The sequence below is a fragment of the Geotrypetes seraphini genome, chromosome 9 (genome assembly GCF_902459505.1).
Source record: "Geotrypetes seraphini chromosome 9, aGeoSer1.1, whole genome shotgun sequence".
In the NCBI taxonomy this organism is placed as follows: Eukaryota; Metazoa; Chordata; class Amphibia; order Gymnophiona; family Dermophiidae; genus Geotrypetes; species Geotrypetes seraphini.
This window is the reverse complement of record NC_047092.1, coordinates 181,600,698-181,614,151: the sequence shown is the minus strand read 5'-3', so window position 1 is coordinate 181,614,151 and position 13,454 is coordinate 181,600,698. Positions and strand designations below refer to the sequence as shown.

The window sequence follows — 13,454 nt, the reverse complement described above, 5'->3', positions numbered from 1 at the left end:
TGTTCAATGTTTATAATCTTTCGTAAACTGCATAGAACTTTTTGGTAGCGCGGTCTATAAGTACAATGTTATGTTATGTTAAATAGCTCTCTCATGCTTTATCTCTTTCATTTTGTTTACTGTCAGGTTAACAATGGATTATTGACCAGCTGCCCTGCCAGTCCCACCCCTGGAATAAACATTTCATGTACCACATCGCATACGATCATCAGCACCAACTTTGGTCTTGAGCTCCAGTTTGATGGTGACCAGGAACTCTTTGTCAGAGTGAAGGAATACTATAAAGGGTCATTGTGTGGTCTGTGCGGGACCTACACTAACAACCAAGAAGACGATTTCATGAAACCGGATGGAGTGGTTGTTCCAGACTTCAATGAGTTTGGAAACAGCTGGAGAGTTCCCGATGATGGATGGCCGTAAGTAACTTGGCTCTTCTTTCCTTTAATTAAGGCTTTACTGACAAATCACCTATGAAAAATCCTCTTATTTAAAGATAATTTAGGTAAGGTAGGATTAAATTGTAACTTGCTTTTTATTTATTTATTTATTTTATGCTTTTATCACGAGATTCACTCAAGGCTATGACAAACTTCATCTATCGTATACAAATCAGTAGAATTGGCCAATTTTTACCATATATCTAAAATCTAGTAAAGCAACACAGCATTTGACAATAGCTTGTCATTGTTCTGTCCTCTAATTCAAACACCTAATTGCATGTAGGCAAAATTTACATCATGTTCCATGTCTTATCAGATCCATCACCATTGGAGGTCATCAATAACTGTACCTTATTTGTTCCTAGCTGCAATGCAACAACTGATCCCAAACCATGTCCACCAGCCCTGCAACAGACAGCTGAGGAGGACTGCAAAGTCCTAACGATGACCAATGGCCCTTTCAGCCCCTGCCATTCTCTTATCCCACCCAATGTGTACTTTGAGAGTTGCGTCTATGACCAGTGCGCCACAGGGGGGAGCTCTGACCAGCTCTGCGTTGTCCTGGCATCTTATGCGGCTGCGTGTGAGGCGGCTGGAATACTTCTGGGTGACTGGAGGAAAGGGACCATATGCGGTAAAGTCTATTAATAAATGTTACCAGTGATTTACCAAAAATTGGTTTGATTTCCTTATCCAGAGCTTGTAGGCATTGCGCTGTTATTATTAGCTGAGAAATCAAGTCTTAGAATTCCTTTGTTTCCATACTAAGAAATCTCTTCTGCTATCAAGAATTATAATATGTTTTAGTCCATTTTATATTGAAAGTTGTAGTGAACAGTACGTATGGTTTTGTACATTTCGTAGGGTGAAACATGAGAAAAATATAACTCTGTGCTTTGAACATCTATGTACAACACTAGCCAACCAGTTAACCAAGACAGGAACAGCTTACAGCTATTATAACTAAACCTTCTTCTCCAGGCTCATTCATTTTTAACTGGAAGCCATCTAGTCAAGAGTAAACATCTGTAATTCATACTTTTCTTTCAAAACGCTGGCCACAGCAGCCACAACATTTCTGGGTATTCAGAGCCACTCTCAGAATACTGTCGCCATCTGGTTAAGTTTCGGTATTGCCCTGACTCTGTTCATGCTTAAGCCCTAGTTTATCCACGTAAGGGGTACATCTTTAAACAAGGTGCCAACATTTACAGGGTCTTTTACTAAGGTGTGCTACCGCAGCTTAGTAAAAGACCCCCTTAGTCATCAAAAATGCAGCTAAATATGAGCAGAATATTTTCAAACAATCACAAGAGGTTGTGGTCTAGGGTGTTGATGGCAGATGAAAGATTTGAGCAAGGTTTACCAAAGAATCATTGCCTAGGTTTAGACGTCTAAGATCATCAGTAAACATAAATGAGATTCGTTATTTTTCTTAAGGCACCGACTCCATTTTATAGTTATTAATCATGCAATAAGTTGTTCTTTTTTTTAAGAAAAGTGAGTTGACGTGGGAGTCTACATTGGCCGGTGTTTTCTTCTCTTTTAGATCTTTCGTCTACACCACCATCTCCTTCCACCACCTCCTCAGGTGCACCCAGCACAACAGGTACAAAAAAAAAACTTCTAAAGTCTAAAAGACTTTAGACTTAATGGCTTAAATCATTATTGCTGAGATTTTAAGGCTGCCTGCTGGCTAATTTCTAACCAGGAAACTCGTTATCACGTTAAAATGTATCCACTTAAGTCTGGGTGAAGTAAGAGGTGCTCTGAGAGGGGTGGGCACAAGTTTAGTGATGTTAGAAAAATGATACTGTAATATAGAAGTGATATAAATGTAATAAGAACCTAATACTGTTACATATTTCCTTTCTCCACATTTGAGCAACTGTTATATAATGTAATGTAATGTAATGTAATTTATTTCTTATATACCGCTCCATCCGTTAGGTTCTAAGCGGTTTACAGAAAATATACATTAAGATTAGAAATAAGAAAGGTACTTGAAAAATTCCCTTACTGTCCCGAAGGCTCACAATCTAACTAAAGTACCTGGAGGGTAATAGAGAAGTGAAAAGTAGAGTTAGAGGAAAAATAAAAATAAAATAAACATTTTAACAAGACAGCATTGATCTAAATACTTTGGAAGGTAGAAGAGAGGAGAGAAAGGAATAGAAGCATGATGAAGTGATGAAGTGGAGCAAGTAAGTTTAGGAGGAGCGATTGACGTTTCCAGAAAGGGCTTCTTCAGGGAAGAGACTTGGCCGACAGTCCCAGGATGCCTATGTCTCCTCCCCTGAGATGTTCTCCCATCCATGCATTCCCTCCCAGACACACTGCCCGTGCCCCAGCCGCTCCAAGGAGGCTGCCCCAGATGAGGCCCACAGTGAATGCAGGATTCTCTCCTCTGCGGGAAAGCCGCCCGGAGCCGACAGTCGATCTTCTTAGCGGATTGCAGGGGGGGAAGAGTTCACTCTCTTGGTAGGATCGGGTCTGTGTGCTCTCGGTGGTTGTGGCTGGTCTCGTTGCTGCTTAGGTGTAAAAGCAGTTGATCTCCACTGCTGCTGATATTTAAAAGCAGGCAGATTGATCTCTCCAATGGACTGCAGGGGGAGGAGTTCACACTCCTGTATATATATAACTGTCCAGTAATAGATTCCAGAGGATCATTATTTCATTGCTTTTTTGTTTTTATCCCTTAAGTAGATGAAATATTAGATCATTTTTAAATTGCTTATTACATGGCATCTGTAACTTATTTTTTATCTCAATTACATAAGTAACTTACCCCATCTTTTACTAACGCTTAAGGCTCCTTTTATGAAGCCGCGTTAGTGGTTTAATGCGTGTAATGGCGTGCGCTAATTTGCCGGCCACCCTAGCCGCTACCGCCTTCTCTTGAGCAAGCGTTAGTTTTTCGGCTAGCGTGGGGGTTAGCGTGCACTAAAAAGGTGTGTGCGCTACAGCCATTAACGCGGCTTCGTAAAAGGAGCCCTTAGTCTGGGTTTTAGCGCTGGCAGCAGCGGCAACTGCTCCGATGCTCTTAGGAATTCTAAAACCCACTCTATGCATTAAAGAGGGGGCTAATTTTAACCTGCAATATTACGGTTCATAGTCATTCGCGCGCGGAACTTCGATGCGCCGACATTGCAGCACAGACAAATCAACGCAAGACCCCAGCGCGCCACCTAAAAAGTTACTTTTAAAGAGCTTTGATGCGGGGTGTAAGTGGGGAACCCTCCCAGTTTACTTCATACTCTTCACGCTGCTGTAGGGGGGGGGGATTTGGAACTCTCCAGTATACAGTAAACTTAACTTTTTCCTGATTTTTAGGAAAAAGTTAAGTTTTCTCTATAAAGTGGGGGATTGCACCCCCCACGCCCCCCCCACAACGCCAGCGTGAATAGTATGAAGTAAAAGGGGGGGGTTCCCCCCACACAACCCATTGGAGCTCTTTAAAAGTACCTTTTTAGGGGTGCGCTGGGGTCTTACGCTGAATTGTCTGCGCTGCAATATTGGCGCGGCAAAGTCTCGCATGCTTTTGTCCCATCACCCATATTACAGTTAAAAGAAATAACCTTCTGCATTTTGTCAATTATCACTTCTCAGTCTGCAATTTTCAATCTTGCTAACAAACCCCCCCTTTACTGAACTGCAATAGAATAGGGAGCCACGTTGCATGCTCTGCGCAGCTCCTGACGCTCATAGAGTTCCTATGAGCCTGATGCTCTCTGCACTAAAAACCAATATGCGGTTTAGTAAAGAGGGTGGGAAACTTACTTATCCTTGGATAATAATTTTACTTTTACCTACAATGTCCAGAGATTAATCAATAATATAGTCATTGATTTGATAGTGGAACTTGTATGTTTTAGTTCTATCTATTTGATGAAATATTTACAAGTAAGATTATAGAAATATGTCCGATAATCCGTGGCACTGAATTGCGTAGGAAGGATTCCCGCCTGGATGACTTCCACTCCCTGAGACCGTTCCCGGATTTTTTTGAGCAGGGGTGTCAAAGTCAGTCCTTGAGGGCTGCAATTCTGCCGGGTTTTCAGAATTTCCCCAATGATCTATTTGCATGCACTGCTTTCATTGTATGCTAACAGATGTCATGAATATTCATTAGGGAAATCCTGAAAACCCGACTGGATTGCGGCCTTCGAGGACCGACTTTGACACCTGTGAGCTAGAGAATCCCACTGCAAATCTTTATTGACCTTCCTGGCACCAACCCATAGAAATCCAGTGCTGACTGCCATTATTAAATATTGTAGGGAGGAGCTACCAAAGAGAACTTTTTATGGTAAAACATGATACATAAACTACTCTACCCTTCCACACCATGATCCAAAGAGCTACGGAAACAATCCACATTTCTCTTTTGCATTCCTTGTTTCAGCAGTCAGCCAATAAGAGCAGCAAAGTCGCTTATGTTGTGAATATAAAAAGCCCCGAAGAATGATGTGACTCAGCTGAATTCAGGTTGACTTCTAAATGTCCTACTATGACCTATAATATTATTCCACCTTCTGTTCCAGTTGACCCTTGCCCCTTATCTTGTACATTTGACGATGACTTCTGTCACTGGACGCAATCCATTGATGATCACTTCGACTGGAGACGTCAAAAGGGACCAACAGAAAGTTTTTTAACAGGACCCTCCTATGACCACACAACCGGAAGTAGGTGCAGAAATGAGAAATTGATCATATCGAATCAAGTTTTGCTGCAGTTTCTTTCCAAACATCGGATAAATTGGCATCATAGCGGTGTTGGTCCACTTTTATAGGTTATGACTTACTATCTTACCCCCACCTTTACAAAACTGCGCTAGCATATTTAGCACCGGCCACCAGCTCCGACGCTCATAGAATTGCTATGAGCTTCCGAGCAATTGCCGTCATGGCCGGCGCTAAAAACCCTTTGTAAAGGAAGGGGTTAATTTATTACATTTGTGTTTACTTTTTGAAGGCAATACCTTCAGATCAGAAGAAAAAGGTATTACAAATTTATCAAACAAATCAGTTTTCAACAGCTTCCTAAAAGACATATAAGAATAAGCCTGAGAAATAATGGTACATAACCAAAAATTCATTTTGCTTGCCTGAAATGTGAGTAGTTTGTCAAAGAATCTCTTATATCGGCAAGATTTTATGGTCGGATAAACAAATAGATAGCGTCCTCGAGTGATCCTGTTCGGTTTATGTCGTTCAAAACAGGTAAATAGGAGCCAGACCAAGCAAGGCCTTAAAACAAATAGAACCGCACTTAGTCAGTATTCTTGCCTCAAAAGGCAATCAATGCAACTGTTGATAAAATGGAGTGACACGGTCATGTTTTTTCAGGCCAAAAATCAAACGAACCGCTGTGTTCTGAATAAGTTTTAATCTTTTTAGAAGTTTTGGATGAGATCCCAAATATATTATGTATGAAGCATGCACTGCATTTCTAGTTCGCTCTTCACATCCCACTGTCAGAACGTTTCCGTAGAAACTGAGCGTTGGCTTCTCTTTTAGACGGCTACTACATCTATATTGAAGGGAATGATGCCAGCCGTGGAGCTGTAGCTCGGCTGCTCAGCCCTCGATGCCGCGCCCAGGGGCCTCATTGCTTCCGCTTTTGGTATCACATGTTTGGCGTCGCTCTGACGATGGAGCTAAAGGTTTCTGTGGTAAAGAATGGAGTTCTTCAGAATGAATGGTCAGAGATGGGCAATAAAGGAGATAAGTGGTATTATGCAGAAGTCCTTCTGGATCTCTCAAGTAATACACAGGTAGGAGATATATTCATCCCTGTCTGATCAATGTCTCCTATAGAGTACAGTGTGTAAGCACAAGAATATATATGGAATCACTTTGTCTAGCTACAATACAATGTCAAATGATATTGGATGAAAGAAGAGGAGAATATATACATATATTAATTGATTCAGCCTGATATGAAGTAGAGGTACCAAGTCAGAAAAAGCCACGACTTAGTGGTTGTTTATTGCAAACTTTAGCTAGAAATGCAAATGTGATTCTAACATCCATATTCTATAAATCAATGCATAAGAATATATATATCATTTTAAATTCTAGTTTTTGTGTAGTTGCATTAAAATCTTGGTTTAGAGGGCTCTTCTCCCCTAACTCCAGTTAAAAATAAGTCACACCTTTCTAATCCAAAGTAGCTTTTGACATTAAGGTCCTCCCATGTCCCCTTTCTTTACCTCAATTCAGGCCAAAGTGGCCAAATCCACCAGGGGCCTTGTTTCTGCCTGGCATGGTCAGGTTTAGAGGCTCCTGAATGGAAAGTTCCACTTGATCAGCTTGGCAGGTTAGTTGCTGCCCCTGCAGGATTTGGTCATTGTGAAATGAGATTGGGTTTGTGGAGAGGGGAAAAGAGGGGATGAGAATTGTGTTGTAGAGCCAGAGGACATCAGTTTCTAAGAAGCAGGGTTCGGTGGCTTCTGGAAAGGAGTATTGGCAAAGTCTGAATGGAGCATGGCTTGAGTGCACAAGTTATAAAATTTATTTTTATATTTGCATAGGTCCTAAGCAGTTTACATTGAATAATAATCAGGCACTCGTACTATTATACTTTTTTTGCACGTTCATGGATAAATCTAGGTTTGGCTATTTACACTAGTTATAGAGCAGGTGTCAGCTTAGGGTTCTTTAGTGAGGAAAAAAGATAGCTTGAGGGGAGATTAAAATTGAAGTCTACAAAATCGTGAGTGCAGTAGAACGGGTACAAGTGGATCGATTTTTCACTCCGTCAAAAATTACAAAGACTAGGGGACACTCGATAAAGTTACAGGGAAATACTTTTAAAACCAATAGGAGGGAATTTGTTTTCACTCAGAGAATAGTTAAGCTCTGGAAAGCATTGCCATTGGTTGTGGTAAGAGCGGATAGCGTAGCTGGTTTTCAGAAAGGTTTAAACAATTTCCTGGAGGAAAAGTTATGGGGGAAGCCACTGCTTGCCCTGGATCAGTAGCATGGAATGTTGCTACTCAACTATTCAACATCTGGCGCTCCTTAACTTCCAAAAAAGACTCCACCTTGCTCCCCTCCACTCCATCAGCCGATGTTCTGGCAAAATTCTTCAACGAAAAGGTCACTACCTTGAGATGCTCCTTCCCACCTACAGTCTCCTACAACTCTCTGGTGCCCACCGACTCCAATTCTACCCTAACGGTCTCCAACCCTATCCCAGTCGACAGATCCTGGACTACCTTTGAGCACGTATCCGAATCCCTGGTCTTCAAACTCTGCCACAAACTGAAATCCTGCAACTGTTCCTTAGACCCATTCCCCTCCTACCTATACGAGCAAATTCCTGCATAGGCCATCTTATCTATTACCAAACTCATAAACTCCGCCCTACATTCGGGCCTTTTTTCCCCAGAAATGGGTCATATTGCCTTGACCCCACTACTGAAAAAATCTGACCTAGATCCCTCCACACCATCCAGCTATCGCACAATAGCAAATATCCCTCTCCTAACCAAGATGCTAGAATCCATCATATCAACCCAACTCTCATCATATTTAGAGAGATTCTCTATTCTCCTACCTTACCAATATGGCTTTTGTCTCAACTTCAGCACCGAATCCCTACTGACCACCTTAATCTCAAAGGTTCAACAACTCGAAATAAGTTTGCCGTCCTCCTACAATTCGACCTTTCTGCTGCTTTTGACGTTGTCCATCATGATATTCTAGTCTACCAACTCTCTAAGATAGGTATTAACTCCACAGTCCTAGACTGGTTCTCAAAATTCTTACGTTCTCGTTCTTACACTGTCAACATAAATGGCACCTCATCCTCCCCCTGGAAATTGATATGTGGAGTCCCGCAAGGCTCACCTCTAGCTCCTATTTTTTTCAACATCTATATGACCTCCCTAAAACTCCTCCATCTATCCCACCTAGAAACAATTTATACTTATGCTGATGACATCCTCGTCCTCCTCAAGAATAATTCAAACCTCAACTCTCTGAGAACATATCCTCTTGTATAACGGACCTTAAATCCTGGGCCCACACTGTGCAAATGAAACTGAACGAGTCCAAAACAAAACTACTTTGGCTCGGCCCATAACTTGACCAACTACCCACCTCCATCCCACTGTCCTCTGGCTCCACTGTGCAGCTTGAGTTCTCAAGCAATGTTCTGGGTATCAACATTGATTCTACACTGTCCTTCAAAGACCACCTCAATTCCTTGGTAAAAAAATGCGTTTTCAGCCTTCACATGCTGAGGAAAGTAAGATCTTGTTTCCATCAAAAACACTTTACCGTCCTTGTCCAATCCATCATCCTTTCCAGATTGGACTATTGCAACTCTATCTACTTAAGCCTAACTAAGAAAAACCTTCATAGACTGCAGCGGATTCAGAATTCCACGGCTAAGCTTATCTTCGCAAAAAGTAAATTTGACCATGTCTCACCGCTCCTGTCCAAGCTTCACTGGCTTCCGATAATCACTAGAGTCCACTTCAAATGCGCCTGTCTAACTTTCAAAATCCTACACGGCATCCTCCCTCCCTTTATCCCACTTTCTTGGAATTCTTCAAATCCTAATACCACCAGACCCACCCACAAATTAAAACTATCCTTTCCCTTATTAAAAGGCATTTTCCATGCAGAAAAACTAGGGACCTCCCTCCCCTTCAGAATCACTGAGCTCTGGAACAACCTTACCTCCCCTCTTTGGAACCTGAGCTCTCTCCAACTTTTCCGCAAACATCTAAGCCCTCTAAATATTCTTCATACTTTATCCTTTAACCTTCATTGGAGTTTCTTTCTCTCCCAACTCCTGTAAACTGCGCCGAGCTCTACGATTGTGGAGAAGTTGCGGTATACAATCCTAAGGTTTAGTTTAGTTTAGTTTTAGTCAGGTAATAGTGACCTGGTTTGGCCACCATGAGGATGGACTACTTGGCTAGATGGACCATTGGTCTGACCCAGTAAAGCTATTCTTATGTTCTTATGTCAGTGGTGATAAGTAGATGCACCCACGGACTCTGCCACTTCCATTACCCTTCCGTAAAGAGAAGTAGGTGCATAGCTGTCTTTACAAAATAGGCTTAAAATGGGTACCATAACCAGTGCTTATAGGTGCCACCCAGAAAATGAAATGTTCTATTAAGGATGTCTTTAACCAGTGACCACTCGGGTGAACTTTGATCTTGGGATGAGCTTTCATTGGAAATGCCAAGGAAATTTCAACATGTGTAACTTGCCTAGAGCTCTGATCTGGATGTCCAAGCAAAAAAATCTAAAATGCAAATTGAAATCCACGATGTCCTATCTTGTGCCTTTCATTGATCAAATGAAACAGAAATAAATATACTAACTTCCACTTTGTTTTAAGACTTGAGCCTCCGCCATCTCCATTACAGCATCAAATATAGAAGGTGACCTTCTCCCGTTCCCCCAGTTCTGATTGAACAAGGGGGCAGGAGTGATTCCTAATTCTTCCTGCCCTGCTGGTGATGCAATCCGTAATGATTGTTTCAAAATGTTTCTCATTGAAGGAGCATCATTTACCGTATGTTAAATGATTAATACCAATGTCTAATTCTGCTCTAGATCATTCTGGAAGGTGTGAGAGGCAATGATTACCGTAGTGATATTGCCGTGGATGATTTATCTGTGGTGCAAGGCTATTGCTCAGGTGAGATTTTCAGTGTAACATCATTTCTACATCCAAAAATGTGGCAGTATCGTATGTTCTATGTTAATTCATTATATTACTCATTGGTGGTTATTGTAGAAGCTCTCGTCTTGTTTTGGATATCTGTTTCGGCATCCATATTGCATGGATGTCCAAATTCCAATTTTATAATCTAATCTAATCTAATCTAAACCTTAAGTTTGTATACCCCATCATCTCTACATTCGTAAAGCTCGACACGGTTAACAAGAGTTAGGGTAGAAAGGAACTCCAATATAGGGAAGAGGAAAAATGAAGAGAAAATAATGTACATAGGAAAAGTCTGAAAGGCAAGATATGGGCGTCTAACATGAAAGCATGTCCAAATGGCAAGTGGACAAGGCCTGGGTATATTTTGCATGGGACTATAGATGCCCAGCTCGGATCACAGAAGGGGAAGGGGTGTTCAAGTCTAAAAAGATGGATATCCGTATCTAGACCTAGTCAAATCCAGTTTAGAGAAAGGTACTTTGATTGAGCAGCTGTCCACTTCAGGGATTAAGGCATGACACCTCCTTAATCCCCCATTTGGGAGATGGCCATCTACTGAGTGAGCAGCAAGTGAAATCTTTTGGGTACTTCCCAGTCCTAAAGATTGGCCACAGTTAGAGACAGGATGCAGGGCTTGATGAACCTTGAACCTGACTCAGGATGAAACCTCTTATGGTCTTACTGGGACGAAAGTCTAACATTGTGGAAATACTTCAAATTGCAAATGGACCAGTTCCTGAGGTCCACATAGACATCTTGTTTTCACATATAAACAGTGAATACTATTTTCATAAACTGAACCTCATAATCTGGTTAACTTTCATATTTTGGTTATTTTGAACCAATTCTGAAGGCCACATGTGCACCTTGGTCAAAAGCCTCACCTCTTAGTTTTCTAAGAATGGATTAAATATTTCATCAAACAAAATCAAATGAATACAGAGTTAAGCAGTAACTGTAATGATCGTTTTCTTGCAAAAGTAATGAGTAACTGTAATATATATACCAATAATGGAGACACTCAGCTCTGCCCAAGTAGCAGCAAGTCAGTGGACCAGAGCAGAGAGAGCCTGGCCATCAAATCACACTTTAATAGCAACCAGTGGTAAAGCACGAACATAAATCCATCACCTCAGTCATAAAACATCTGGAAAATCATGGCCTCGTCACGGACCGTGTTTTGGCTAAACCGCCTGCATCAGGAGTCCCTATTTAGTTAGTTACAAACCAAAAATGAAAGCCAGGTCCTCTAGGAGCATCAGAGCTGTTACTGCAATAAACCGCGCTACGGTTTTGTAAAAGGAGGGACCATATAATGAAATCACAAAAGTATCTGAATTTACACCATTATTATATTTTCCATATATAGGATCCGTTTTAACCACAACTCCAACTACGACGACATCACCAACCACATCATCTTCACCACCACCAATCACTTCAGGTAATTGTCAGCAACAGGACCTTCCTCCAGGATCTGAAAAATATAACAGTTTATTAACTCTGCTAAAAGAGGGCGTCATATTAGTTTCTTTTGGGAAGTAGTTGATTTGCGTGTAGATTATGAAGCTTCATTATGAGTTTATAAAGCATAAAATACTTATTATTCCCAAAGCCTTGATATTGGGTGAAAGTTATTTAAGTCTTAGTTTTCTCTCTGTCTCTCAGGGATTATGTATGACAATTAATTTTGAGCTCCATTTCCCTCTCTTTTCGCTAAAGATTCATGCGTGGTGGAAGGAGATCCTCATTATTACACATTTGATAATCAAGTCCATCATTTCATGGGAACCTGTAAATACACATTATCTCACCTGTGTAATGACAGCAGTCTACCGTATTTCAACATTGAAGCAGCCAATGAACACCGAGGAGCATATACACATGTTTCATACGTCAAATATGTAGATATCGATGTGTATGGAAACAGGATCACACTGGAGAAGAACAGAAGTGTGAAGGTAAGTGTATTTAGTTATTAGACATTGTAAGAAGAAGCAATAAGAAATGTGTTTCATCACAAGTTATTCTGACCTGACATGTGTAACTACAGGTTAATGGGGAATCCGAAATACTTCCCATAAACTACTTACCAGGTCTTGAAGTTTCCCTGAGTGGACAGTACGTTCTTCTGACCACAGTCTTTGGACTGAAAGTGAGATTTGATGGCAACCACAGAGTGGAAGTGACTCTTCCCAGCACCTATAAAGGCAAAGTTTGTGGAATGTGTGGAAATTATAATGAGAATCCTCTTGATGACTTCTTAAACCCAGATGGACAAATGGAACCAGACTCCGTCAGCCTTGGTAACAGCTGGCAGGTTGGCAATGATTCAAGGTTGGTTGCCTTTAGCAGAAAATCCTACTTTTGCATGAAATTTTTTACCATTTATTTTTATTAAGTGGAAGGTCATGGTCTAAAAATGAATTATTCTCTTTCTGAGAAGAGTATCCTCAAAAATAGAGAAATAATGATAAAGAACAGCTGAAATAAAAGCCCCATATTACATATGACTTCACGCTCAAGAAGGCCCCCTCCAGTTGACGATATTCACAATTTTACATGTATTTTACAAAAAGCTCTTCGAAAGTTGAACATTTTGTAAAATACATATGATGCATAAGAGTAAATGTATGTATAACATCAAGAAGAGTAATTTTACAAAATAATAAGAATAAAAGAGAAGGCCATTACTCAGTCTGTTACACAGGAAAGCCTGCTACTTAATATGAGTAATTGCCGATTTAACAACATTCACGTGTAAGTACCAGAGTTTGTAAAACTACAGGAACAAGAAGAGCCAATTAAAGAGACGAGTTCTAAACTCCAAATTATGGCTTTTTGAGATAATTTTTAAGCTCAGAAACAGAAGCATGCTGGTCCCCTCACTCACATCTTCAAACCTCTTGTCCACCCAGCAGTTTGTTGATATTTACGAATCCTTCGAGGAAGTGTTAATACAGATGGGGACATTTTTGAAAGATCCGTTTATTCTCTCCCACACCCATCTCATACCACCGTGAAATCTATACACGCTGCATACGTACACATAGAAGTAGCTGTTACCACAATTGTTCATTATTCGAATATGTCCACTTAACTATGAACACTATCTTTAATATATTTTAAACGCCTTCTATACTTTGCAAACTGATTTACTACATGTAAAGCATCTACAACTTGCATTTACAGCTTACAGCAGTCCAAAATGAAAATTTCGCAAATCTACATATTCATTCCAGCAAATGGACCACCCTGCTGTGATGACAGTGGTCGAGCGAGTTTAGCCTTGACATCAATTCTGAAGGAAAC

At 40.8% G+C, this 13,454-nt stretch overlaps 1 protein-coding gene across 1 annotated transcript in view; it reads left to right on the top strand.

Annotated features, from left to right (window-relative positions):
* Nucleotides 1-13,454, top strand: part of LOC117366936 (IgGFc-binding protein-like) — a 164,457-nt gene that overhangs the window by 64,682 nt on the left and 86,321 nt on the right. The window contains exons 47-55 of the mRNA XM_033958996.1: nucleotides 127-416; nucleotides 806-1,074; nucleotides 1,990-2,049; nucleotides 4,985-5,128; nucleotides 5,963-6,219; nucleotides 10,028-10,112; nucleotides 11,512-11,586; nucleotides 11,865-12,103; nucleotides 12,196-12,479. Of these exons, the coding sequence (XP_033814887.1) occupies nucleotides 127-416; nucleotides 806-1,074; nucleotides 1,990-2,049; nucleotides 4,985-5,128; nucleotides 5,963-6,219; nucleotides 10,028-10,112; nucleotides 11,512-11,586; nucleotides 11,865-12,103; nucleotides 12,196-12,479 (1,703 nt within the window). The remainder of the gene's footprint in view (nucleotides 1-126; nucleotides 417-805; nucleotides 1,075-1,989; nucleotides 2,050-4,984; nucleotides 5,129-5,962; nucleotides 6,220-10,027; nucleotides 10,113-11,511; nucleotides 11,587-11,864; nucleotides 12,104-12,195; nucleotides 12,480-13,454) is intronic.